This window comes from Budorcas taxicolor, chromosome 9 (assembly GCF_023091745.1).
Source record: "Budorcas taxicolor isolate Tak-1 chromosome 9, Takin1.1, whole genome shotgun sequence".
NCBI lineage: Eukaryota > Metazoa > Chordata > Mammalia > Artiodactyla > Bovidae > Budorcas > Budorcas taxicolor.
Window position 1 is genome coordinate 67368917 of NC_068918.1, and position 26078 is coordinate 67394994.

At 41.0% G+C, this 26078-nt stretch overlaps 1 protein-coding gene across 1 annotated transcript in view; it reads left to right on the forward strand.

Annotated features, from left to right (window-relative positions):
- Positions 1-26078, forward strand: part of ARFGEF3 (ARFGEF family member 3) — a 169745-nt gene that overhangs the window by 71958 nt on the left and 71709 nt on the right. The window contains exons 6-8 of the mRNA XM_052645866.1: positions 12919-13041; positions 16258-16300; positions 18583-18661. Of these exons, the coding sequence (XP_052501826.1) occupies positions 12919-13041; positions 16258-16300; positions 18583-18661 (245 nt within the window). The remainder of the gene's footprint in view (positions 1-12918; positions 13042-16257; positions 16301-18582; positions 18662-26078) is intronic.

Sequence of the window (26078 nt, forward strand, 5' to 3'; positions counted from 1 at the left end):
GACCATAGTGCAATGTTGTATAGCAGAACTCTAGAACGTGCTCATCTTGCATAACTGAAACTTTATACACATTGAACAGTAACTCTCCATCTCCCTTTCCCCTTGGCCCCCCAGCAATCACCATTCTGTTCTCTGTTTCTAGGGGTGTAACTATTTTAGATACCCCACACTGGTTTGCTTTTAAAATGACAAATGTAGTGTTTGATCAGAGCAAGAAACAGAATTGGCATGTAGGATGCTTGTTGGTTCTTTGCTGTGTGAAGGACAAGACAGGAGATGCAGCGTGTCACTCACTGCCAAACCCATCACCTGCCGAGGAGGGAGATAGGGAAGGAAGACAGGCTGTTGTAGGACCCTCAGGACTGGGCAGGCCACCAGGGGTTCCCAAGCTCCCTTTGAGAGGGCGGGTGCCTTTATCATACTCACAGGGTTTTTGAATGAGAATCTGAAAAGATGTGTTATGTATCTAGTCGTGGTCAAAAAGTTCATTGGGGTTTATGTAAAAATAAAGGACACAGTTTTCATTTGCAGCAAGAACTTTATTAAACAACAGATTCACTGACCAAATTAATGTTTTGGCCAGCCCAACAATTCCTGAACAGCAGACTCACACTGCTATGGGCCACCCAAGTCAAGGGTGTTCTCAGTGGGGATCTGGAAGCCAAAGTAGAGACTCAGCAGGCCTTTCTAGATAGAATGACACATCAAAACACAGTGGTCTCTCTCTCTCTCTCTCACACACACACACACACACTGGTCTCTATAAGAACCTGTAAAGAAAAAAAAATTTAAAAAAAAATCTCAACCCAAGAGCAATATACAGATAAAGGCATTGAGCGTGGTGGTGAGAGCGTGGGCTCCGGAGACTCACTATGTTTGGATATAAATCCTGGCTCTCCTACCTCCCAGCAGGGTTGCCTTGGATACCTCGCTGGGTTTGTGTTTGTTCTGTGTGTAAAAGCAACGCTAACAGCACCTGTCTCGCTATCTCACATTGTGTGGTTGTGCCAGTTAGACAAGAAAAATAGAACCCATGTAAAAAGCTTTCAGTGCAGGCGGCCATGTAGTAAATGCCGGGTCAAGGTTAGCTCCTGCTTTTCTGGAACAGCAGATTGACGACATCCAGGCTTCCGCTAAATAATGGTGATCAGGCCAGGACCCTAAAGGGATGGGTTATCGATGGGGCTAGCTTCCTGAGACCACAGTAGCAAGCTGACTTCCCCCACCTTCTTGTTCTACCTGCAGCCCACTGAGATCCCCCAGTTTGAAGAGTTTCCAGCAGAACATCAGCTTGACGGTCCCAAAGCAGGGGTCAGACCTTTGCAGAAAAATGCCTCACTTCCAGTGCTAGCTCTGACTTCTAGTTCAGGATGGGGGCTTGGGACTGTATTCCTCGGAAGGAAGGACTTGGTAAGGATCATAGAAGGAAACTTTTCATCCAGTATTTGATAGTGGGGGTCCTCCCTTGACAGTGTGCAGGGTTCCAGAGGATGTTTTTAGGCTGTGCCTCTCGTACAGACCCACCAGAAGGTCCTACCACCTCCCTGCCCATGCTGGACCTTAACAGCTGAGACTGCAGGTTCCCCCAAGCCTAACTTCGATGCTCAACTCCTCTCTGGTGACTGGACACAGGGGCAGATTGTCCAGCATCAGCAGGGGGATGGAGACTGCTTTGTAAGGACCATAATCATCACCACTTCAAAGTGCTTTTGATAAATGGCAGTGTGCGGAATAGCTCCTCTGTGCTAGCCTGGACCTGGCATGGACACCAAGTTCAGGGGAGTAAGAATCCAGCTCTTGCAGCTGGCCAGTCCCTGGGGGAGGATGTCTACACGCCAGTCTGCCAAGAGAGGCAGTCATCCAGGAGAACCACGAGCAGGCAGGTGCCAGTGCTGGGGCCTCACTTAATCCAGGAGCCCCGATCAAAAGCCAGTAATGGAAACACCGTGGAAACTGTTCTGCTGAGAACAGTGGATCTTTTATCCACCAGGCTTGTACACTGCAACTCAGTGTACTTCCATCAGGGATTAGCTAAGAGTTCTGGGTTCACTGCTTGCTGTGTCCATTCCCTCTCAGAACTGATCATTCTGAGGAGGCTTGAAAGCATAACATCACTTGTAGTGACAAGAGATAACTACAGGGGGCTTCCCTGGTGGCTCAGTGGTAAAGAATCCACCTGCTAATGCAGGAGACATGGGTTCACTCCCAGGTCCAGGAAGATCTCATGTGCGACAGAGCAGTTAAGCCCACAACTATTGAGCCTCTGCTCTAGAGCCTGAGAGCTGCAACTACTGAGCCCACATGCCACAACTACTGAACCTGAATGTCCTAGAGCCCATGCTCTGCAACAAGAGAAGAAGCCACTGCAACGAGAAACGCCGTGCACTGCCACTGTGGAGTAAGCCCCGCTTGTCATAGCTAGAGAAAGCCCGCACAGCAGTGAAGACCCAGCACAGCCAAAAATAAATAAATAAATAATATAAAAAAGAGACAAGTGCCTATGCTCAAGGTGTTACATGGCTGCTTTTAATACGTATTTAGTGCTCACTCTCAGGGAAGGCGATGGCACCCCACTCCAGTACTCTCGCCTGGAAAATCCCATGGACGGAGGAGCCTGGTGGGCTGCAGCCCATGGGGTCACTAGGAGTTGGACACGACTGAGCAACTTCACTTTCACTTTTCACTTCCATGCATTGGAGAAGGAAATGGCAACCCACTCCAGTGTTCTTGCCTGGAGAATCCCAGGGACGGGGGAGCCTGGTGGGCTGCCGTCTCTGGGGTCGCACAGAGTCGGGCACGGCTGAAGCGACGCAGCAGCAGCAGTGCTTACTCTCTGCGAGGCACCATTCTAAGAATTTTCCCTGTATTAAATCATACAAACTGTACAGCAGTACTGTGAAGCAGGAGCTGTTGATTATCCATGTTTTACAGATAAGGCAGCTGGTACAGAGAGAGATCCACTAACTTTCCAAGCCACACACCTAGGAAGTGAAAGAACCGGGAAGCAAGACTGGTTGGCATGCCTGAGCTTTCAGTCTCTACATCCTATAGAATGTGTTTCATAGTCTGGTCATGGAAGAGCTACTTACAGGGACCCTTAACATTTGCCTCATGGAAGTTGGTGGTAATCCTCCCAGGGGCTGCCTCTCCCTTCATCCAGACCACTCCCTGGGTGAGCACTCTGCAGACACAGCATTGATCTTGCCTTTTATCTTTAAAATAGATCTTTTTATGAAGGGAATACTGTGCCTCAGTTCACTACAAACGACGACTGAAGATCAGAACAAAAGACAGGCTTCCACAAGGTTGCATAGGTTCCTAAACAAGGCTGGCTATTTTCAGTAGTTACTTGACTAAATTTTGACTTCTCTTTACCCTCCCAAAATGATTCTCTTATGTATGGGCTACTTACAGTTACATAACATTGGAGGCCCTACTTTTATGTTGGTGGTTTTTCTCAAAGCCTACATATTTGAATCACCTGGGAAGTATTAGTGAAAATAAGATGCCTAGGGTCATCTTAGGAATTCTGAGTGTTTTGATCTTGAAGGGACCTGGGTGTACAAATTTTGTGAAGCCCCTGGTTGATCCCTGGGAAGGAAATGGCAACCCATTCCACTGTTCTTGCATGGAGAATCCCATGGACAGAGGAGCGTGGCAGGCTACAGTCCATGGGGTTGCAAAGAGTGGGAAACGACTGAGTGACTAACACCTGCACTTTTTTCCCTTTTGCTGGCTGATTCTACTGTAAAAGTCAAGTTGAGAATCATTGCTCTGATAGTTACTGTTCTCTCCAACAAGCTGTGGTGTAAAACCATATTGAAAGGAGTTGTGAGGCTCTACAACCTCAAGTGTGATCCACTTGGCAGATGCCTGGGAGCTTATTAGAAATGCAGATCCTTGAACCCCAACCCAGACCTCTGAATAAGAATCTGCCTTGTAATAAGATATCCCATGTGATTCATAAGGGTATTAAACTTTGAGAAGCATTGCCATAAGTGAATAATGGTATAATCTCATTAAAATGAGATCTAAAGATAGCGTTCTGCTGAGACTTTGGTGAGAGCTGTCATGCCTCTCTGCCATGGCGAATCGAGCCACCCCCATGAAGTAGGGACTGCCACCAGCTATAACATCCTCTTAATGGTGGCCACCTTGTAAGTGCAGGATTTTGATTCTTCTAATTTCCCTTGTCTTTCTTCATGTTCTGCTAAACCCTGCTCACATTTTCTCCTTCCCGTTTGTCATTGCTTGATCTATATCAACCATATTTGTTAAATGCTTTTAATGATTTAATCTGCCACTGTTCCTTCTGAGGGTATGTTTTTGCCAATAAGGCCCACTGTTAACTTGTAAAAATATGCCTCCTACCCCAATCCATATTTATATAATCTGGCATAAGACAAGTATGGAGTAGATCTATTTATATGAAAAGCCTAAGAACAACTTATAAATATAAGTTTGTTGAAAAAAATTGCACAATGTGAGAGTTGGGAGTTAAGTATTATTTGGGGCAAAATGAGGACTGTAGCCTGGGACACAGAGTCTCAGATATCTCTGGGAAATTGTTCCGAGGAGGTGAGGGGAGGGGCTAAGATATATAGGAGTTTTGCAACAAAGGGCAGATAGTTGGGAACAGCAAAAGATTACTGTTAATTTAAAGAAACCAGATATGTCAAGTTAAGGAATTTGGCGCTTTTCTAGGTATGGGAAGATGCTAGAGTCTGGGCTCACTGAATTCATTCGATTGATAGGTGCCTCACCTATCTGGGGCCAGTATCCTGTGTTTCCACATCCTGAGTTTCCTTAGGGCTCACCGTGAGGAGTGACTGCAGTTTGATGGCTGCTGAATGGCAGGTATTCAAGAGAATACCCCAGGGTTCACCAGGTCATCACCCGTGGTGGCTGCAGTTGCCAGTCACTGTGACATCCTTGGTTAGTGATATGGCAGGAAGTATTCCATTTCTCAAGTTTATGGATCAGTAGTTACAGAGAGTAGATTATTAAATGAATGATGCTTGTGTAATTTAAGGAAGGATAGTAGTAGAATTGTTTGAAATCATTGTTTACTTCAGATACGCCTGATAGGAATAAGCATTTTTCTTAATTTGCCTTCATTGTATATTTCCTGAAATTGGCAAAATAGCTTACAGCCCTTTGGTTTTTCACCATGGAAATTGCTTAAGAAATAATTTTTCATCAACAAGAAGAATGAACTACAAAGGAGACTGCCACAAAAATAATGGTATTCTGTAGACATAGTGAGACCCAGTGATTTTGCCGATTCTCACATGCTTTCCACCTGCTAATTTAGCCTTTGAAAAATCTGCAACTCTATTTTTAAAGCAGGACATTTCAACCTAAAACTAGCACTTAGCTCTTGGGAGCTTTCTTGATTGTAGTTTAATTTCTCATAAAAATAAGTCTTTCACTTAAAAAATCTTTTCTCCTATTGTCACTTTAGATATAGCTAGGGAAACAATTTATAAAAACACCTTAAAATAAATCATTTAAATCACTTGTGGAAATGTTGGGGAAAGAATTCACACCTTCTTCTTTCTTACTCTGGTCTGCATTGACTATTTACTGAAGAACAGTGCTTACCCTGAAACCTGTTGATCAGGAAATGAAATGTGTACTTAAGTATGAAAAATGTTGTTTTCCTAAGGTACTGCTGAAACTATAAAAGGATCATTAAGTGCTGAAAATGTAAATAAGAAGGCAGCCTTCATTTGTGTGTCTAACTTTAACTTGCTTAATTAAATGGCAGTGATGACAGTTTTTCAGAATAGGGTCTTCTGTGATGCAGGAGAATAAGAAATATGAAATGAATTTAGAATCGGACAGCTATGAATCAGCCAACATGTTTTCTGTTTAATTTCATGAATGATCATTACTGAAACTCCATATGGATACAAAATTCTTTTATTGGTTGAAAGCGAGACCCTTAGTATTTCTCTTACTATTATGTTCAAGTTAGCAGACATGTTGAGTGTTCTGAGGGTCTGGTTCAGTTCAGTCGCTCAGTCGTGTCCGACTCTTTGCGACCCTATGAGTTGCAGCACGCCAGGCCTCCCTGTCTATCACCAACTCCCAGAGTTCACTCAAACTCGCGTCCATCGAGTTGGTGATACCATCCAGCCATCTCATCCTCGGTCGTCCCCTTTTCCTCCTGCCCCCAACCCCTTCCAGCATCAGAGTCCTTTCCAGTGAGTCAACTCTTCACATGAGGTGGCCAAAGGACTGGAATTTCAGCTTTAGCATCAGTCCTTCCAAAGAACACCCAGGACTGATCTCCTTTATAATGGACTGGTTGGATCTCCTTGCAGTCCAAGGGACTCTCAAGAGTCTTCTCCAACACCATGGTTCAAAAGCATCAATTCTTCCGCACTCAGCTTTCTTCACAGTCCAACTCTCACATCCATACGTGACCACTGGAAAAACCATAGCCTTGACTAGAGGGTAGTTACCTTAATATAGGAAAAACTGTCAGAGTAAAAATCACCAAGGCCTTAGGGTTAAAGGAAGAGGTGGTGCCATAGCCTGAAGCTCTGTGAAGCTGAATTGAAGATGGTTAATGATATTATTGTTTCATTGGTAAGATTTGGAGCATATTTTCATGCCTGGTAAAGGCAGCTCTGTGGGATTTTTCTACATGAGAAAGCCTCATTTGTAAATATTTATTTGCTGGTTTGATCTTAGTCATGGAAAACTTCTAGTTCTCGATCCTATAGCATGTTATCAAGCTCAAGCAGAGTCTTTCTCAAAGACTTCTTTTTTTCTCTTTAAGATTTTACTCTCAGGAATTTCCTGTTTTCATTCCATCCAACCTCCATCCCTTAATTCCAAAACAGTGGTTAATAATGGTAACTACTGATGGTTGCGTTCCTAGGGCATGTCAATAAGCAGTATTTCCCACACATCCATCCTCTTTTGATCTTTACCATAACCCAACTATATAAAGAATCCCAAAGAAAGGGAAGTTAATTTGCTTGCCCAGTGACTTTAGGTCAGGAAGACCCTAAGATGGATGGGAGGAAGGGATCTCCAGGCTGAAGTCTGACTGCACCCATTTCACTGTCCACATGCTTCCTTTGTAAGCAGGTCAGCAGCACAGCTCCTCCCACTGCCATCTGGACTTATTTTATGTTGATTTGTTCATAAATAAAAACCAATGTTGAAAAAATTTTAGATATTCAAATCCAGGCTCTGAATATGTGCCGTTAATCACTATGCTACATTGCCTCCTAGATACCCTCAGTCTTAGAAAATGTTAGTGAAATCTTGCCATATTAATGTAGCAACCAACTGAAATTCTTGGGATTCTTATCCACTTTAGCCATTTAGAGAATGGCTGTATGGTGGTTTTACATGTGAAGCAGAAGTACTGATGCATTTTACTTTTTTTGTGACGGTAGATTAAAATGATCATTAGGCATATGCCACTTGTTTGGGTATCTTTACACATTAATACTCAGTTTATCTTTTCTGAACATTTGATTACCATCAGAGGATAGAAGTTTAACACAGTTCCACTTGTTACCCCCAGGGAACTTTAAAAACACTGAAAATCAAGACCTGCTGCCAAAGCTTCTGATGTAATGGTTCTAGGTATCACTAAAGAATTGTTTTAACTGGGCTGACTTCTCATTAAATATTCCATGATTCTAGTGATTCTTTTTTTTTTTTTTTAACTCTACACAGTGATAGCATTATTTCTGAGCCATACCTCAAATAAGATATTTTACAATGAAGGAGTTGAAGGTCTCCAGATACAATCCAGGAAAATGGACCAGGTCATCTGTGTACTTTTTATCTTGCTGCTGCTGCTGCTAAGTCGCTTCAGTCATGTCCAACTCTGTGCGACCCCATAGACGGCAGCCCACCAGGCTCCCCTGTCCCTGGGATTCTCCACAGCATCTTATTTGTCATGTTCCCTTTAGGACTGGGAGGGGTAGCCCCACCTCCTGGCAAAAAAAAAATCAGCCAAGGGAGCTGGCCCATTGCTTTAAACCAGCTGAGGCTACTGGAGTGAGGAAACCCCATTCTAAGGAGCTTCTCCACTTTTCCTTCCAGAAACTCCTTGCTTCCTCATGGGCCAGTCTCTTTGCTGACTCTGGTTTAACTCCTGTGGGGTGTCTATTCTTTGGTTACTTCCTGCCAGAGATGGGCTTTGAGCAAACTAGTCCTTTGCAAGAAATTCAGCACTTTCCTTTAACCTCTGACTTGCGTGGCTCTTGAACACCTTATCTGGAGTTAGAAGACGCATGGAGCAATGCAGGGGTCCCCTCTGCTTCATTTTGGGTTGGTTCATTGGACAGAGGCTAGAGTTTAGTAGACCTTCTGTAGACGAAGCAGAAGGCTCTGCGTGAAAAGGTACAGGAATTGATGGGTTAAGGTGTCCTAAGCTATTTTAATATGCCAGCTGAAGCCAAGAAGAACGTGAAGGAGGAAGAACAAAGTCATAGTCAGGTTTTTGTATATCCCTGGGCACTTTAAGAATTTCCTTGTAAGTTGAGATCAGAAAGGAAAACCAGCAAATTTCCCTACCCAAGCATGAGACTAGATTCACTTACATAGCTATTTCTTAATAATAATAATAAAGCAACTTCAGTTTGCTCTGTCTGTGTGTATGTACGTGTGTATGCCTGTGTGTTTGCATTTGATGAGGTGCCTCCTGTCACATACCCATCTGTTACTGCTGTTTACCTGGAAACGGCAGAGCTACTGAGCTGTTACCATGATGCAATGTAGAGTTTAGACTTATAGTAATAATCAAAATTTCTATTGATCCTGCTGTGATCAACAAACATTCACATTAAGAGACACTGTGCTTTTTTGTAGCTTACTTAATCTCTGATCCTATTTCTTAATTACCATAAACTGTCATCTCCATAAGAATTTTCCAATCAGAAACATACTAGCTCTGCTCTTGACTAACAGTCAGTACCATGCACTATTTTAACAAAGCTGTGCCGCTAACCCCATTCAGATAGGAAAGAGAAGGTAAAAAAAGCACAATAAAGTGAAGGTCATATGCACTTTGTAAAGCTAAGCAAACTTCTCCTGTGGCAGCTTCTTTAACATGTATTATCCCTTTGCTTAATGTGTATTGACTATCTGCTACATTCCACTATGCTGCTTCATATTTAATAATAGTGATTCCACCGTGGTTGTAACCTAGTACTGTTATTTATCAGTCTACTGACTTGATAATCTAAAATTTGCATTGCTTATGTATGGCTTGCAGACTTGTGTTTTCTTGTTCTTTTTCCTTCTGCTTTGGGGTCTGTTTTGCATCATTAATGATGTATGTTTTTGCCCTCAGTTGTGTTTCGCATGCCATAAAGCTGGATGTCCACAAATGCATGAAATGATCAAAATGTCCCTTACGACACTCCTCACTGCCCTGTGTCTTTGTGCCTTCCCTGGCGATCCAGGGTCTGTGGCTTTTCACAAGGTATTTGACTTGCCTTTTGAGCCTCTGGTCAAGGTGCAGAGCTGAGGCTTCTGAAGTGTCAGTTCTGCACCACAAAAGCAAAGGGCATGGGGAAATAAAACTGATATTGGAGATACGAAAAGAAATTGATGAGTCCCTTCCCAGAAACTCGGCCTGATTTTGGACATGGTATTCTCTGAGCTTCTCTGATTCAATGTTCTCATCTTAGCACTGTCCTAAGGTAGAGGAAGAAAGACATTCACAAAGTGAAAAATCACTCGCCTTGAATTACAGTGGTCAGGTTTATTATGGAAACCCTAGTTCTGCAGACCTTACTGATTTACCAATGTATTATTAATACAACAAGTTTAAGAAACTTCTTTGGAGGATGTCAGGATAGCTGATAAAGCATCTCTTTCTGAGTACCTGAAGAAAGTGATATTATCAGTTACACGATCATTTTTATGTTTAAAAGGACACCCTTTGTCATAGACAGTATTTATATTCACAGCTTTAGTAGAATGAGCTCCTTAGATTAATCTTTTTTCAAAGCAAACTAAACATGCCTACCTTTCCCTTTATAAAATGCCTCTTGCAATAAGTCATGTCCCATTTTGTATGTGTAATAATAACAGCTAAGCATTAAAAATGATGGTAACATTAAAAACTCTTAGAAATATATTGATTATTTATGAAGTTCAGCTGTTGACAGCACTGTTTGTATTTCTTCAGATCCAATTCTTCATGCATGCGTTCTTTCTTGGGTCTAAAGGGACTGACTGATAGAGTTTTTTAAAGAAGGCTATAAATGGCTTTCCATATTCAGGAAAATCATGTTTATATTAAGTGTGTAGTTCAGCTCTCCAGATAGTTAATCTCATCTTTAATGCTTCTAAGCTTAAAATTCCCCCTGAAATTTATAATGTCAGAGTTTAGAGAGCTTAAAGATCAACAGTTGATTTCTTGGGAGAGTATAAGATTTAAGAAAACTGTTAGATCTTAAGGTATAAATAATATGAGTGTGCCTAATTACACTGTGGAGAATTTGGTTTCATCATAGTGAAATATCACACTCAGATGTATTTTCACAATTTTTAAACTATTTCATCACATGCAAAAGTAAAAGTCTTTCAAGATTAAAACACTTTTCTTCTAAGTACGTATAAATTTTACTTTCAGGTATATTATAATCCACGATTGTTTGAGAAAATGAGTTTAAAACTGATATACCCTAAAATGGTAATTTGACAAATATATTTTGGAATTTGCTCTTATTTTTTAACTTACATTAATCTAAGCCAACTTCCAAAATCATTTTTGAGTTTTCATGGCTCATTTGGAATATTAAGCATTCAATAGGAGGTAAATTAAACTGCTAGGAAATACTTACTTTTACCTAGTTAATTTAACAAAAAGATTTTTAATAATGAGGCCTAACAGAAAGGTCTAGCTTAAGCAATAGGAGCAGCAAAGGTTCGCATTGAGTTTCTCTCCCATCTCAGTTATCAGTCATCAAATTAAACTTGCCATCCCTGGAGAAGGAAATGGCAACCCACTCCAGTATTCTTGCCTGGAGAATCCCATGGACAGAGGAGCCTGGTAGGCTACAGTCCATGGGGTTGCCAAGAGTTGGACACAACTGAGCAACTTCACTTTGAGTTTGGGTGAGAACCCTATTATTTTCATTGTAGTCTTGAAGTTACTCCTAGAAAAATAATTAAGGTATATTAAATCCTCCCCTTTATTTTTCTTTTTTTAACTTGGTTTTTGGCTGTGCTGGGTCTTTGTTGCTGCACAGGCTTTTCTCTAGTTGTGGTGCACAGGCTTCTCATTGCAGTGGTTTCTCTTGTTGTGGAGCCTGGGCTCTCGGGTGCTCCAGCTTCGCTAGTTGCAGTTCCCAGGCTCTAGAGCACAGGCTTAATAGTTTGGGTGTACAGGCTTAGCTGCTCTGCAGCATGTGGGATCTTCTCAGATCAGGAATTAAACCCGTGTCTCCTGCATTGCCAGGCGGATTCTTTAGCACTGAGCTACCAGGGAAGTCCCCCTATTTTCCTTTTTGTGGGAATAAATATGCTTGGGAAATGAAAGGGATGACATACGTTGTGGAGAGGAAAAAGTGGGAAGAATTTTAAAGCATGCATTTATTGTCCATTCCTCTAGCTTCTAAAAGAATTAGAGCCAATAAAATCTGAAAAGCCATGCCATTTAACATCGTTACCATCAAATGAGGAATTTTTCCCGCTCAAATTGGGACTTCTCCATGCTGCAGCCTTCAGGGAGTTGTCTAATGTTCAACTAGACATTCAGATTTGCAACACCCTAGTAGATCACAGGGAGAAGGCAATGGCACCCCACTCCAGTACTCTTGCCTGGAAAATCCCATGGATGGAGGAGCCTGGTAGGCTGCAGTCCATGGGGTCGCTAGGAGTCGGACACGACTGAGCAACTTCACTTTCACTTTTCACTTTCATGCATTGGAGAAGGAAATGGCAACCCACTCCAGTGTTCTTGCCTGGAGAATCCCAGGGACGGGGGAGCCTGTTGGGCTGCCGTCTATGGGGTCGCACAGAGTCAGACATGACTGAAGCGACTTAGCAGCAGCAGCAGTAGATCACAACCGGCAGAATCTAGGACAGAGAATAGAAACAGGGCACCGCAGGCCTTTATCTGTCATGGGAGTCCTTGCTGCAGTCCAGAGGCCAGCCTCTGGCTCTCAAATGTCAGCTTAGGAGCAAAAAGATAAGAGCCATCTCTGTGGGTGCAGTCACCTTGGATGTGGAGCCCCAGGTTTCAACTGTGTAGGAACCAATATTCTGTAACAACTCCATGAGTTGAGCTGGCAGGGTTCCCTCAGTGGGTATACATAATCAGTGACAAGAGCTACCCAGGGAAACTTCTCACCAGGTTTTTATAGTTTGTTCACAGTTTTCTAAATTCAGATGCAGCTTAGTAATCGGGGGGACATTTTTACCCTAAGTCATACTGCCTAGTAACACAGCTGACGTGTCCCACCTTTATCAGGTTTCCAAAAGAACACAGAGAGTTAATCCAAGGTCAAACTTGTTTATAGAGGAGAAAGGGATTCATTAACCCTTTTCCCCAACTCAGGAGTTAATAAATTCTGTTCCTATTTTGCCATGGAGAGAACTTTTCCTGATTAATTTCCAGCTACCTGAGTTTGTTTCGGATAGAACTGTTTTTTTAATCTAAAAATCACTCGTTTGCATTCTTCTGTGATGCTCAGAATAGTAAGCTTCAAAGAGTGATTGTCTTTAGGGAAAGATTACTTTTCCTCTATGATTAAAAACAAATTCCCAGGGACTTAAAATATTTAATAGTACTCATTGATAACTAGTCCTAAATCAGGCTGACTTTCTATTTAAGAGGGATTTAACATCTCCTCCAATTACTTCCAAAGCATGTTGGTAATGAACTGATATCTACAGAGTGTGTATGTTGCTGTCTTATTTCTTTACCAGGTGTGCATTGAAACATACATATGTAGCTGTCACCAGCGTAGTATAAACACTGCTGTGCGGGCAACTCTCAGTCAAATGCTGAGTGACTTGACTTTACAGTTACGACAAAGGCAGGAGAACACGGTGAGCCTCTCGGTACCCACACGTTCATCCCGGTCTTGCCAGTGACTCTGTGTAATCGCATGATGAGTGTCCCACATCTTCTGTGCTTTCCCCTCCCCCGCCAGGGCTGCTTCCTACTGAAACATTAGGAAGGGCTGGCTTGGTTCACTGGAACTTTTATTTATATAAATTAAACTCTTTAAGTATGTTTTTGCCTGTTTCCCTCCAAAGTTTAAAGAGAGATTTTTCCTTGTGGTTTCGGTCTTTGTTTTAGTCATTATTTTAAAATTCACTTTTCTTTTAAAATCGTGTTCTAAACATCGCAGGTTGAACAATTTTATATAAAAATATTGTGATGTATTAACAAACACTGAAGTAAATTCAAAACTAAGAAAAACTACTGGCAGTTAATTACGCACCTTGAGACTTGGGGTATATGTTTCTCTTTGTGAAATAAAAGACTGTGGCAGTGAAGAAGCTGAATTTATCTTCTCTCTGTCATCAGAGCCCACTTGAGCTTTTTGCTCTTAACTTGAGCAGATTGTTTAAAATGAGCATTCCTGGGAAAAAATGTAAATGTAATCAGCTTCTTGTATATATTATCTTCTGGGAATGTTAATGAGGAGATGATTCCTCTTCAAAACTGGTGTTTTTTTTTTTTAAGTCTGTCTCTAATAATTGAGATTAAAATTTTTTAAAATCTGCCAAAAGTATTCTGAATGAACACTTGTTATTATTTTAGAATAGGATATCTCCAGCGGCAATCCAGAATATCTCAGAAATTAATTTTATAGAAATGAAGAGTTCATGTGTAACTTTATTTCTGATTTTTAACTTCAATTTTTTTCTAATCTTTAGAAAATTATGGAGTTGAGTGAACATTACAGATTATCTGGTCAAATTATTTTATTCCTTAGAAAAACAAGTGGGGAAGATGAAGCCCAGAAAGGTGAAATTGAAATCTAAAGTTAATGACCTTATCAATGAAAGAGCCAGAACAAATGCCCTGGTCTCCTTACTGAGTCCAGTCCAAGTTATTAACATGTGATCTGGCAGCCAGTGTTTAAAAAAATAAAGCACTAATCTGGGGGGAAAAAACTGATTTTTTTGTTTGCTCTATCTAAAGCCTAAGTTTCTATTAAAAAATTGTTTAAACTTGAGATAATTTTATTACATTTGCTTTCTCTTTGTTAAAAACTATTTTGTTTATACTAGGGTTTTGAATATGATGCTGTAGAAATATTAGTTTAAAAGAAATTCAAGTCTGTAAGTAGAAAGCATTAAGAGAAACAAGTATTTTTAATGGAAACAAACCTAAAATGTTGAGAGTCCTTATATTAGTACATAGTCACGTTCCATCCTTGCTAGGTGGCAATGTGATGGGAAATACTATAACAGTAATGTTTTAAGATGAAGCATTAAAAATGAAACTTTGTATTCTCAAAGTGATTTCAATTATATTAGTTTATTTAACTATACTTTGAAATTTTTAAGTAGGAGAATTTTAGGTTTTAAGTAAAAAGACTCATCTTGCTCTCCTGTTAGAGCGACAGGTAAGGTGACAGGTATAGTTGCAGAGGTCTGGATAAAACTGGAAGGTTTGTGCCTGTATCCTGCGTATGATGTGGTTAATCAGCCTTCTGGTCCTGCTTGTCACTGACCATCTGGACTCACCCCATCCGGGGGCAAGATCCCAAATTAGATAGAAAATTAGTGTTTCCTGTTAATTTCCTTTCTATTACTCAGTAGGTCCCTGGAGATGTTCTTGTGCCCCAGAAAAACATGATTCTCAGGATGCTAATATCTGAAGTATGTTTGAAGTCTAGTAGAGGGAAACATAAGTTTTACTACGTAAGAATGGTTAATTTTAAAAAGCTATTACAGGGGAGTGGTCCCTAGGAATGGTGAGGCTGCATGTCCTCCCAGGGGACACTAGCATTACTTGGAGAAGATGTGTATAGTGCTTAGCATGACCCATCACTGGAAACACATCACAGGCCATCTCAGAATTAGAAAGACTTAAAGACAGTGGAAAGAAAATAAATCTAGAATGCCAAAAGCTTAGCATGAAATGTATCATCAACTTAATGTCTAGCCCCTCCCCATCCCTATGCCCAGGGCAGATTACTCAGTTTGATTTTGTTTTGTATCCTCAGAAACCCTGAGTTTACTATCAAGCATTATTATTGAATTATTTCATTGACAAAAGCCATTGTTAAATTATCGTTAAGCATTTTAAAAAGAAAAATGCCATATGTAAATATCTGGGGGGTAGGAGATAGTAGTTCTCCCCTCCATAAAAATGATTCAGATTGATTTCTTCCAAAAACTGTTGTTCTGACCTTAATATTTAGCCATGTGCTGAGCTGTTGGCATTAACATCGCACTTCCCCAAAATTCTGTGGAAGCTGCTGAGCTTGCAAATTTATGAACAGAGAATAGTAGAACTATGTGCCTGTAACAAGCTTTAAAGAGATCAGCGCTGTGGCAGTAATTTATATCTGGCAGTTAATTGGCATGAAAATGCCTTCTTATTATCTCCCAGTGCTAAGAGGTAGGGACACTGAAGGGCTGCCTTCCTGCTCTCAACGCAGTAGTCACTGAATTATCCCTACAATGGGAAGTAAGTCTTACTACTAGTAAATATCTCTTCCTTCCTCTTCTCCCTTCCCTCAAGGTTCTGCCTCTACCCTGATAGTCCCAGATCTACCTAGTGATGACCTGGAGTGGTCTGTCTGGTCAGACAATTGAAAGTTAATACCCTCCCCACTCAAATAGGAACCTGGTGTGTCTGACCAGCAGCTATCATGGACCTGTATGTCAAAGTCCAGGAAACTGATCCTTCTTATGACTAAGAATCTCTATTCATTAGGTGCCACTCAGAGTGCTATTTGTGACTTTGGGACAAATTGTTCTTTGTGCAAAGAGAACTCACATGTTTAGGCAGGTATTCCCCCCAGTCATAGCTCTGCAACACCCTAGAACACCATAGGGTTTAAACTTCCAGGGAGTTGTGTACTCGGCTGAGTTATTTTTGAAACTGATAATAACTCAGTTCCAGACATAGTGCCATTGAGTAGTGAAATGCTATCAAGAGCTGGAAGGTGCACCTAGGTAAGTTAGCAGAGCCCAGAACACTCAGATGACATTTTGTTTCCTAGACCTTTCCATTGTTGAACAGTCAGGGTTTTTCTTGCCTGAATCTCCTAACTGTCCTGTGTGTGTCTCCCTTACTAGATAATTGAAAACCCGGACGTCCCCCAGGAATTCAGGAGTCAAGGTATTGGATTTAATTTTTGCATATTCAGTTGAAAAAGTGGGTATAGGAACACCTACTGTGTGCTCAGTATGCAGATATAACGCTGAGTAAAAGCTCTTGGGTTAGCTTCCCATTCTCCTTGGCTCTGCTTAGCCTTAATCAGCCATTGTTTCCTTCTGTTCCTACATCCTCTGCCAGCCGTATCTGTTCCTGCTCCAACTGTGCCAGGGAAATTAACTCTTCACATACCTTCCTGTTGGAGGCTGGTTTTTGTGGTTACGTTACTCTTCATGAAGTCAGGTTCATTAACTGTTAAAATGAGAACTGGCACCAAATGCTATTACACCTGGAGGATGTTTATCAAGTTTTGTTATGAAAAATAAGTCATCTCACAGAGAAGGACAGCCAGCCAGGTTTAAGTAGCAAATGAAATCAAGGTAAGGAACTTTCATTCTGACTCATAGGAAAGGAAAAATATACACTATAATACACAAGCACTTTGCTTTCTTAAAAATGTTTGATGGTATTGTTTTCTGTAAAAGAGATGAAAAAATCAAATCATCTGATTGAAAAACCAAAGCATCAGTTTCATCTAGGGTTTTATTAAGTAGTTTTTAATGTTGAGGGTACTTCCATAGTGGTCCAGTGGCTAAGACCCTACAGTCCCAATACAGGGGGCCTGGGTTCAATCCCTGACTGAAGATCCCAAGGGCCACATCTAAGACCTGGTGCAGTCAAATAAATATTTTTTTAAGTGTTAAAAAAAACACATTTTACTTTGATATTTTTGTCAGTTAATGGAAGAAAGGGGTGGGGTAGAGGGGAAAGGAAAAAGAGAGGGAATGTAAGGAAGAGAAAGAAGTAGCTAAACAGCCACAATTAGGAGAAAAAGAATAAATGAAAGAAAATTACTGCTTTAAGTCATTTTCTAAAGCATTGCTTGAGTGTGTTTTTGTCACATTTCCCTGTATTCTTGGGCTACAGGTACTGCAGCATCTTTTCGCCTTTTGAAGCTCTTAGTGGTATGAGCCAAGATTTTTCATCTCTTTTGACTATTGCAGTTCCCACAATGTTTTCACTTTAATATAGGATGATTTTATAAACTAAAAAAGAGAGCCAAGTTCTCTTGGTTAAGGATGCATATTTATATATTGTATCAGTAAAAAATTAATGGACTCATTTGAAATTTACCTAAAATTAAATTTCAGGATTCCTTATGGGTTTCATTTATTTTAAACTGTCTTTTATCATGGCACTTTATCATTTCTCAATTTTTTTTTTTTTTTTGCATTTAAGATCTTAAATTCTGAGGATCAGCAGTTTCGCATTTCCCTGCCATCTTTCAATTTTATTTTTATTTTCCTCTTACACTCCCGGCATCTTTTTTTCTCCCTCTTCTTTGACCTCATGGTCATTCATTCATGCATTTATACATTCCTCAAATACTTGGCCACATTTGTATAGATCTCTACAGGTTTTTATTTTTAAAAGGCAGATGCTTCCACTTGTTACTTTCCTTGGTCTAGCAGTTCTGAGACTGTTATTGTATAACCCCGCTTGCCAAAGGCAAAATAAGCTTAATTGAAGCAAAACTGAAGCTTACCCGAGCTCATGCTGTCAACAAGCTGTGGACCTGTACTTGAACAGATTCTGAATTTCAGTCTTCCTCCAGTACAATTCTGTGGGAGTTTTGTTGCTAGATTCTGGACATGCACGTGTTTGGAGGGAAAATTATTTTTTCTGACATTAACTGTTCCTCCTTTAACAACAAAGGCCATGTACCCTGAGGATGCTGGGACAAATAGCTGGAATAGGTGGAGATGGTGACTAGCTTATTTTGCCCCTTTCCCTAGCTTCCTAGTTTGAAAAGCCCATCTTTCTATCTTGCCACTGTAGTTTATCTCTCTGAGATACAACTCAAGTCTGCTCAGAAGACCCAGAAATTCAAGATATCAGAATAAGGGATACATGTAGTCTGCTGGCCTAAATATTGAGAAAATTGTTATCAATTGTGTTGTTTCTTAAATTAACCAAATCTTTTTTCATTAAGTGTGAATGAACTCTACTTATAATTAATAGTTTCAGATTTCCTTCCTGGATTATCTTTTGAGTGTCTTACTTTGGAAAGGAATGATGATATTTCATTCTCTCTGATGCTTTTGGTGGCCTAAGGAAGGCTCAGCATCTGAAAATCATCTTTTCAGCCTTGAAAGTATCTAAAGCAGAGGAGGGGAAGGAGTGTTGAGGAAGCCTGTTGTGCTCTGCTGCCGATGTCTAATGCCTGTCGCCTCCTCTGTTTGAAGGGTCAACAGTAGAGTCCCTCTGTGATGACCTTGTCTCCGTGCTCACTGTTCTGTGTGAGAAACTCCAAGCCGCCATCAAGTAAGTGCCCTCAACACTGGTGCTCTGGTCTGCTCAGGGCATATTTCTGAACGAACTTTTGCCCACAGCATCACTTAGAGTTGCAGAGTATAGGGACAGTGGTTCCTCTCCCCCACCCCCCGCCATTGGTAAATTCACTGTCATTTCTGAGAAGTGTATTCAGTGATCTTGGGCAAGCCCACCTGGTCAAACATGATTACTGAAGGATGCAATTTTCTCATGGAGGTTAGTGGAAAGAATGTTGGCTAAGAGCTAGTTGATGTGAGGGCTAGTCCTAACCTGGCTCATCTCAGGTGTTATGACTCTAAATGAGCCTTCTTATCAAACTATTGGACCTTTCTCCTCTGCTAAATGGCAGGATTGGCCTGGGTGGTCATCTTTTATTTTTTTCTGACATCTCCTGAGCCTGTGAGCTCACGCACTTATCTTCTAAAAGACTGTGTTATTCTGACTTTTATATACTTGTCATTTATCTGCATGACAGTTTAATCGGTGGTATTAGGTTATCTGTGATGTTCATTGCCCCAACTCTCCAGGCAGTAAGTTGATAACTTATGCATTTGTTGTGGCTCAGCTGGTAAAGAATCCGCCTGCAATGTGGGAGACCTGGGTTCGATCTCTGGGTTGGGAAGATCCCCTGGAGAAGGGAAAGGCTATCCACTCCAGTATTCTGGCCTGGAGAACTCCATGGACTATATAGTCCAGGGGGTCTCAAAGAGTCAGACATGACTGAGTGACTTTCATCATTTCAAGTCATAAAAAGGCCAGATTTGCCAAGGTGAGATGAAAACCTCTACCAGATACACATATAATTAACTGCAACACAGTAGGATTCTGAAGTGCCCTTTGAAATAGAAAAGACACATTATTGTTTAATGAAAACTGGACGTTGGATAATTCAGAAGGTTTTGCTGTAGAATCTTATGTATTGTCATGAGCTGGGAGAAACAGTCCCATTATAGAGACTCTTGAGAGTCCTCTGGACTACAAGGAGATCCAACCAGTCGGTTCTAAAGGAAATCAACCCGAATATTCATTGGAAGGACTGATGCTGAAGCTGAAGCTCCAACACTTTGGCCACCTGTTGCGAGGAACTGACTCACTGGAAAAGACCCTGATGCTGGGAAAGATTGAAGGCAGGAGAAGAGGGTAACAGAGGATGAGATGGTTGGATAGCATCACCTACTCAATGAACAGAAGTTTGAGCAAACTCCAGGAGATAGTGAAGGACAGGGAAATCAGTCATGCTGCAGTCCATGGGGTTGCAAAGAGTCTGACACAACTGAGTCACTAATGCTGTGATAAATCACAGTTTATTTACTATTGGTTCAACTGCATTATTTTTGTTGGATTATGTGTTAGTCACTCAATCGTGTCCGACTCTCTGTGACCCCATGGACTGCAGCCCACCAGGCTCCTCTGTCCATGGAATTTTCCAGGCAATAATACTGGAGTGGGTTGCCATTTCCTTCTCCAGTTTTGTTGGATTACTGGAGTTAAAAACCCGTGTTTTGCCCCTCACTAGCTCTTGACTTTGATCAAAGATCTCAACCACCCTAAGTTTATATATCCTATAATTAGTTGTTATTATCATGTTATTTTTTATTAATAATATGCCTAATAATAATATTGAAGTATACCATAATATTGTAATATTAGTAATATTTTAACATTAACATACTTAATGATTATAACACAGTTCAATATATTGTTAATTTGCATTATAATCATAATAGTAATATGTAGTGTTAGTAATATAAAATATTCTAGGGCTTTTGTATGAATTAAGCTAGAAAATTAACCTAAAAGATTGTCAGTGCCCACCAAGATCAGAATAAACAGAATTAGGTTTATTAACTTACTATAGCAAGGGAGCCTTTACAGTATGAGGAATGATGGGGCATCTAGTAAAAGGGTGGGTGTTAGGAATTGTTATAGGATTTGTACCTGAGTTGGGTAATATCAGGTGGATTAAAGGACTTGGACGTTCTATTCAAAAATTGGGTACTGTTGGAAAGAGAGGGGCAATTCTAGCACTGAACATGCTATTGAGTTGTCTAAAAAGCTCCCTTGGGTTTTTCCATAAAATCTTGCAGGAAAACCCATATGAACTTCTTGGTCAACCCAGCTGTCGTCATCTAGACAAGAGGGCTAGATGAGAGCCAGAGTTGTCACTGGAGAATCAGCAAGGGTCACTTACAGGGGAGGGTGATATTTGGTCATTTTTGTAATTATACAGATTTTTTAAAAATTTCTGTTCAGATGTGATTATAGATTGCTTTCATCTTGCTTTCATCTTGTTCCATCACCGTCTTAAAGAGTCCTCATCTGATATTAACATTCTGTGCAACTGTTGATGTTTCCCAGGGGAACACACAGCTAGCTATTGGCAGCTGTCAAGGATTCTTCTTCTCAGGCCCCCACTCCCCCACCCCCAGGTCTTAGCACTGTCAGAAAATAAACCAAAGAACTCCAAAACTTTGAAAATATAAAAGCTATGTTCATTACTGAGCTGCCAAGGGAAAACAAAGAAGTTAAGCTTCTTTTCTTGAGTAGTTTGCTAAGGGAAAAATCTAAGAATTTTAAGTGCTACAAAAGTGCTAGTAATAGCTCAAGGTAATTATACCATTAATAAATTTAAAAATAGTCATCACGATAAGTGAGAATGAATCTATGGGTCTATAAATGATACCATTGTTTGTTGGTCCAGAATGAGCTTTTAGCAAAGTCCAGTAAGGACCTGCCTGGCATCTGGAGTTCAGTTCATGTTCTTTAAAACCTGAGTGGCTCTAATGTCCCCTACAGGGACCCCTACCTGTGGGGCAACCATAAGACCTAGTTTACCTTAAACAGTCCTAAGTAATGCTTATTGTGTAGTTATTATTAAAGACATTCAGATTGATATCTTCTAGGAAGTACTAGTATAAGTGGAATCTTTTTTGCTGCATAGTACATAATAAATATTTGATAAATATTAGCTCTAAAAAGTTTGTTTGCTTTCAGAATTATCAGTGCTAATGCTAGTTTACAATGGATTTAGGAGTTTCTTACATTAGAAATTTGGACTATAGATTGTTAGAAAAATACTTTGCACAAACATCACAAATGTTCACATATGTGTATTAGCAACTAAAGGTCATACATTTCTATCAGTCACTGAAAAATGGAAACATGTCTGAATGATGTAAGTAAATGATAGGCTTTGAATGGAAAAAAATAACTCATGTGACACGCATGTATTTTCTAGGATTTCTCATTGAATATTGGATCAAAGGTGGCTTTAGGCATATTGTTATAGAGCTTACTGATTTTTTTTTATAGGATTCTCATAGTCTTGCTTCGTTTTTCAAAGCAATTTCCTTGTCATAATTCTGCCTCTAGAGACTCGTTTGGTTGTGGTCTTCCCCATCGTGATTGCAGTGCTCTACGACGGGGGTTCTGGTGCTATAGAAGCTGAGCTGTAGCAGGTTTAGTGCAGCTTCACTGGGAGACGTTTGGACCACCTGATCAGATGATACCATGCCCTTGGCTGCCCTGACTCTGGTGGTTCTATTAATTTTCTTTGTTAGGTTTTCATATCTGTATAGTTTCTTCTGATTTTATTGCTTCAAGTCCTTTTATTTTCTATTGGCTAATCTTGACACCTCTTCTAACTTCTAAACAGGTTCTTTGTCTGAAATCACGCTATGGTCATTCAGTTCAGTTCAGTCACTCAGTTGTGTCCGACTCTTTGTGACCCCATGGATTGCAGGCTTCCGTCCATCACCAACTCCAAAGTATTGGAATTTCAGCTTCACCTTCTACGGTCATTCAGTTCAGTTGCTCAGTCGTGTCTGACTCTTTGCGACCCCATGAACCACAGCAACCAGGCCTCCCTGTCCATCACCAACTGCCAGAGTCTACTCAGACTCATGTCCATCGAGTCAGTGATGCCATCCAACCAACTCATCTTCTGTCGTCCCCTTCTCCTCCTGCCTTCAATCCTTCCCAGGATCAGGGTCTTTTCCAACGAGTCAGTTCTTCACATCAGGGGGCCAAAGTATTGGAGTTTCAGCTTCAACATCAGTCCTTCCAGTGAACACCCAGGACTGATCTCCTTTAGGATGGACTGGTTGGATCTCCTTGCAGTCCAAGGGACTCTCAAGAGTCTTCTCCAACACCACAGTTCAAAAGCATCAATTCTTCGGCGCTCAGCCTTCTTTATAGTCCAACTCTCACATCCATACATGACTACTGGAAAAACCATAGCCTTGACTAGATGGACCTTTGTTGACAAAGTAATGTCTCTGCTTTTTAATATGCTGTCTAGGATGGTCATAACTTTCCTTCCAAGGAGTAAGCATCTTTTAATTTCATGGCTGCAGTCACCATCTGCAGTGATTTTGGAGCCCAGAAAAATAGTCAGCTACTGTTTCCACTGTTTTCCCATCTATTTGCCATGAAGTGATGGGACCAGATGCCATGATCTTCGTTTTCTGAATGTTGAGCTTTAAGCCAACTTTTTCACTCTCTTCTTTCACTTTCATCAAGAGGCTCCTTAGTCTTTCATCATTTTCTGCCATAAGGGTGGTGTCATCTGCATATCTGAGGTTATTGATATTTCTCCCGGAAATCTTGATTCCAGCTTGTGCTTCCACCAGCCCAGCATTTCTTATGATGTACTCTGCATATAAGTTAAATAAGCAGGGTGACAATATACAGCCTTGACGTACTCCTTTTCCTATTTGGAACCAGTCTGTTGTTCCGTGTCCAGGTCTATCTGTTGCTTCCTGACCTGCGTACAGGTTTCTCAAGAGGCAGATCATTACTTGCTCTCTCAATATCCATTTCCAAAATCAGTGCTTGTATACTTCCTGGGGCTTTAGCTTTATAGGGGTGTATGCTCATGATATGTTTGGTCTCCTGGGAGTATTCAGAAAATGCTTTCAGGCACACAGGTTAACTCACATGCCTTGAAGATGTGGTATTAATAGAGCACGCTAATAGGCAGGTTGAGTTAGACAGTGCTGTTTGAATCCAAGAACTTGGGGGAGAATCATTGGGCTTAGGAATATATTTCTTCATTCTCTGCTTGTTGGTCTCCCACACCCTCTCCCACTTCCCTCTCTTCCCAGAACAGAATGTCAGAGAGGAATCAGTGAGGCAAGGGTGACCTTCATATTGCACATTCTAATTCCATTCCACTCCTATGCAATTAACTCTCTCTCCTTTTTCTAACTAAATCTGAATGTGTTTCTAAGGGAGGTAAAGTCAAAACAGCTCAAAACACAACCAATTTTAAGCACTCCAGAGACTGAGGGTGTGGTGCCAGGCCTGCCCTGCTTCTTCTTCACAGACCCCTGTCACCTACAAGAGCTGTTCTCCGTGCATCTTGAGCCTGGAGGAAACCCAGAGACGAGCAAAGAGTGAGACCAGTAGACACTCAACCTGCTCCAACAAAAGGCCAGGCAGAGTGACTCACAGACCTCCTAAGTGCGCACATATTCCCTAGTGTATGTTGAAAGTCTTGGCTGGTTTCTAGGCTCCTTTCTGCCCATTGCATTCCACAGATTCACCTATTGTCAGACAAATATGAGATGTACACCCTGTGCACGCACATCTGTATATCTAGTGAAGGGCCTGCGTGGAAGGTGTGCCTCTAATGACGTGACTCGTGCCAGGCCACGAGTACTTATTTTGCCAGACTGCAGCAGCCCACAGAAAAGCAGCCGCATTCAGTCTCCAAGGAGATCCCGGGCCAGTTTCCTTGGCAATGAGCTCTCTCTGTCGTTGAGTCCGATGCCTTGGGGTTACTGTATTGCTGCAGCACGCTTTGCTGATAGGTACTTGTGGGAAACTTAACAGTGGATTAGGCAGAAAATTTAGTTCAGGTATAAAAGTGTGCATCTCATAAAGTTATATGCTTTTAAAAAATATCTGGTTCTATTGAAGAACTGTATAGTGATAACCATGAGAAAAATAATTTGTCCTTTGAAAAATATTGGTGCTTTAAAACAAAAAAAAAAGAAAAGCCAAATGTAAGTTAGTAAAGTATTAACCATCTAAAAGATATCACAGTACATAGTGTCTTGGAAAATTTAGACAATTAAATATATTAAAATTTAGTATTTCTGGAGTAAACTGTAGACTTAAATCAATATATCAATATTTGTTCCTTAATGGTAACTGTTAATTTGTTCTTTAATGATAAGATGTTACTAATAGGATAAACCACATAGAGGGGTGGGTAAAATATGGTCACATTCTATACCCTGCTACATTTTTCTATAAATCAAAACTTCTAAAAAATCAAGTTTATTACAGAAAAATCATCCTAATTGGTTTGCTGGGGCTGCCAAAACAAAGTATCATGAAGTGTGTATCACAAAAAAGTGGCTTTAATAACAGAAATGCATTGTCTCATGGTTCTGGAGGCTGGAGATCAAAATGTCAGCGGGGTTGGTTTCTTCTCAGCTCTGGAAGGCTTCACTTCTTGTCTGCTCCCCTTGTCTCTTCACCTTGTCTTCCCTCCATATGTATTTCTGTGTCCAAATTTCCCTGTTTTGTGAAGATGATTGTTTAGTTCCTCAGTCATGTCCAACTCTTCAAGACCCCATGAACTGCAGCACGCCAGGCTTCCCTATCCCTCCCCATCTCCCACGGTTTGTTCAAACTTGTGTCCATTGAGTCAGTGACGCCATCCAACCATCTCATTCCCTGTCATCCCCTTCTCCTCCTGCCTTCAGTCTTTCCCAGCATCAGAGTCTTTCCCAATGAATTGGCTCTTTGCATCAGGCAGCCAAGGAATTAGAGCTTCAGCATCAGTCCTTCCGATGAATATCCAGGATTGATTTCCTTCAGGATTGACCAGTTTGATCTTGCTGACCAAGGGATTCTGAAGAGTCTTCTCCAGCACCACAGTTTGAAAGCATCAGTTCTTTGGCACTCAGCCTTCTTTGCACTTCCCTGGTGGCTCAGTTGGTAAAGAGTCTGCCTGCAATGAAGGATTCCCAGGTTCGGTACCTGGATGGGGAGGATCCCCTGGAGAAGGAAATGGCCACCCACTCTAATATTCCTGCTTGGAGAATTCCATGGACAGAAGAACCTGGTGGGTTTCAGAGAGTCAAACATGACTGAGTGACTAACACTTTCAGCCTTCTTTATGGTCCAACTCGCACATCCATACATGACTACTGGAAAAACCATAGGATACCAATCCTGCTGAATTAGGATCTACCCTAATGGCTTTGCTTTAACTTGGTTGCCTGTGTAAAGACCCCACCTCCAAATAAGACCATGTTTGAGGTACCAGGGATTAGGCCCTCAAAGTGTGAAATGGAGGTGGGGGGAGCAGAAGGCAACCCATGACATTACCAACCTCCCCCTAAATTAACACTGTGATGCCTAATATTTTCTCAAGTGTTTCCCACACACCACC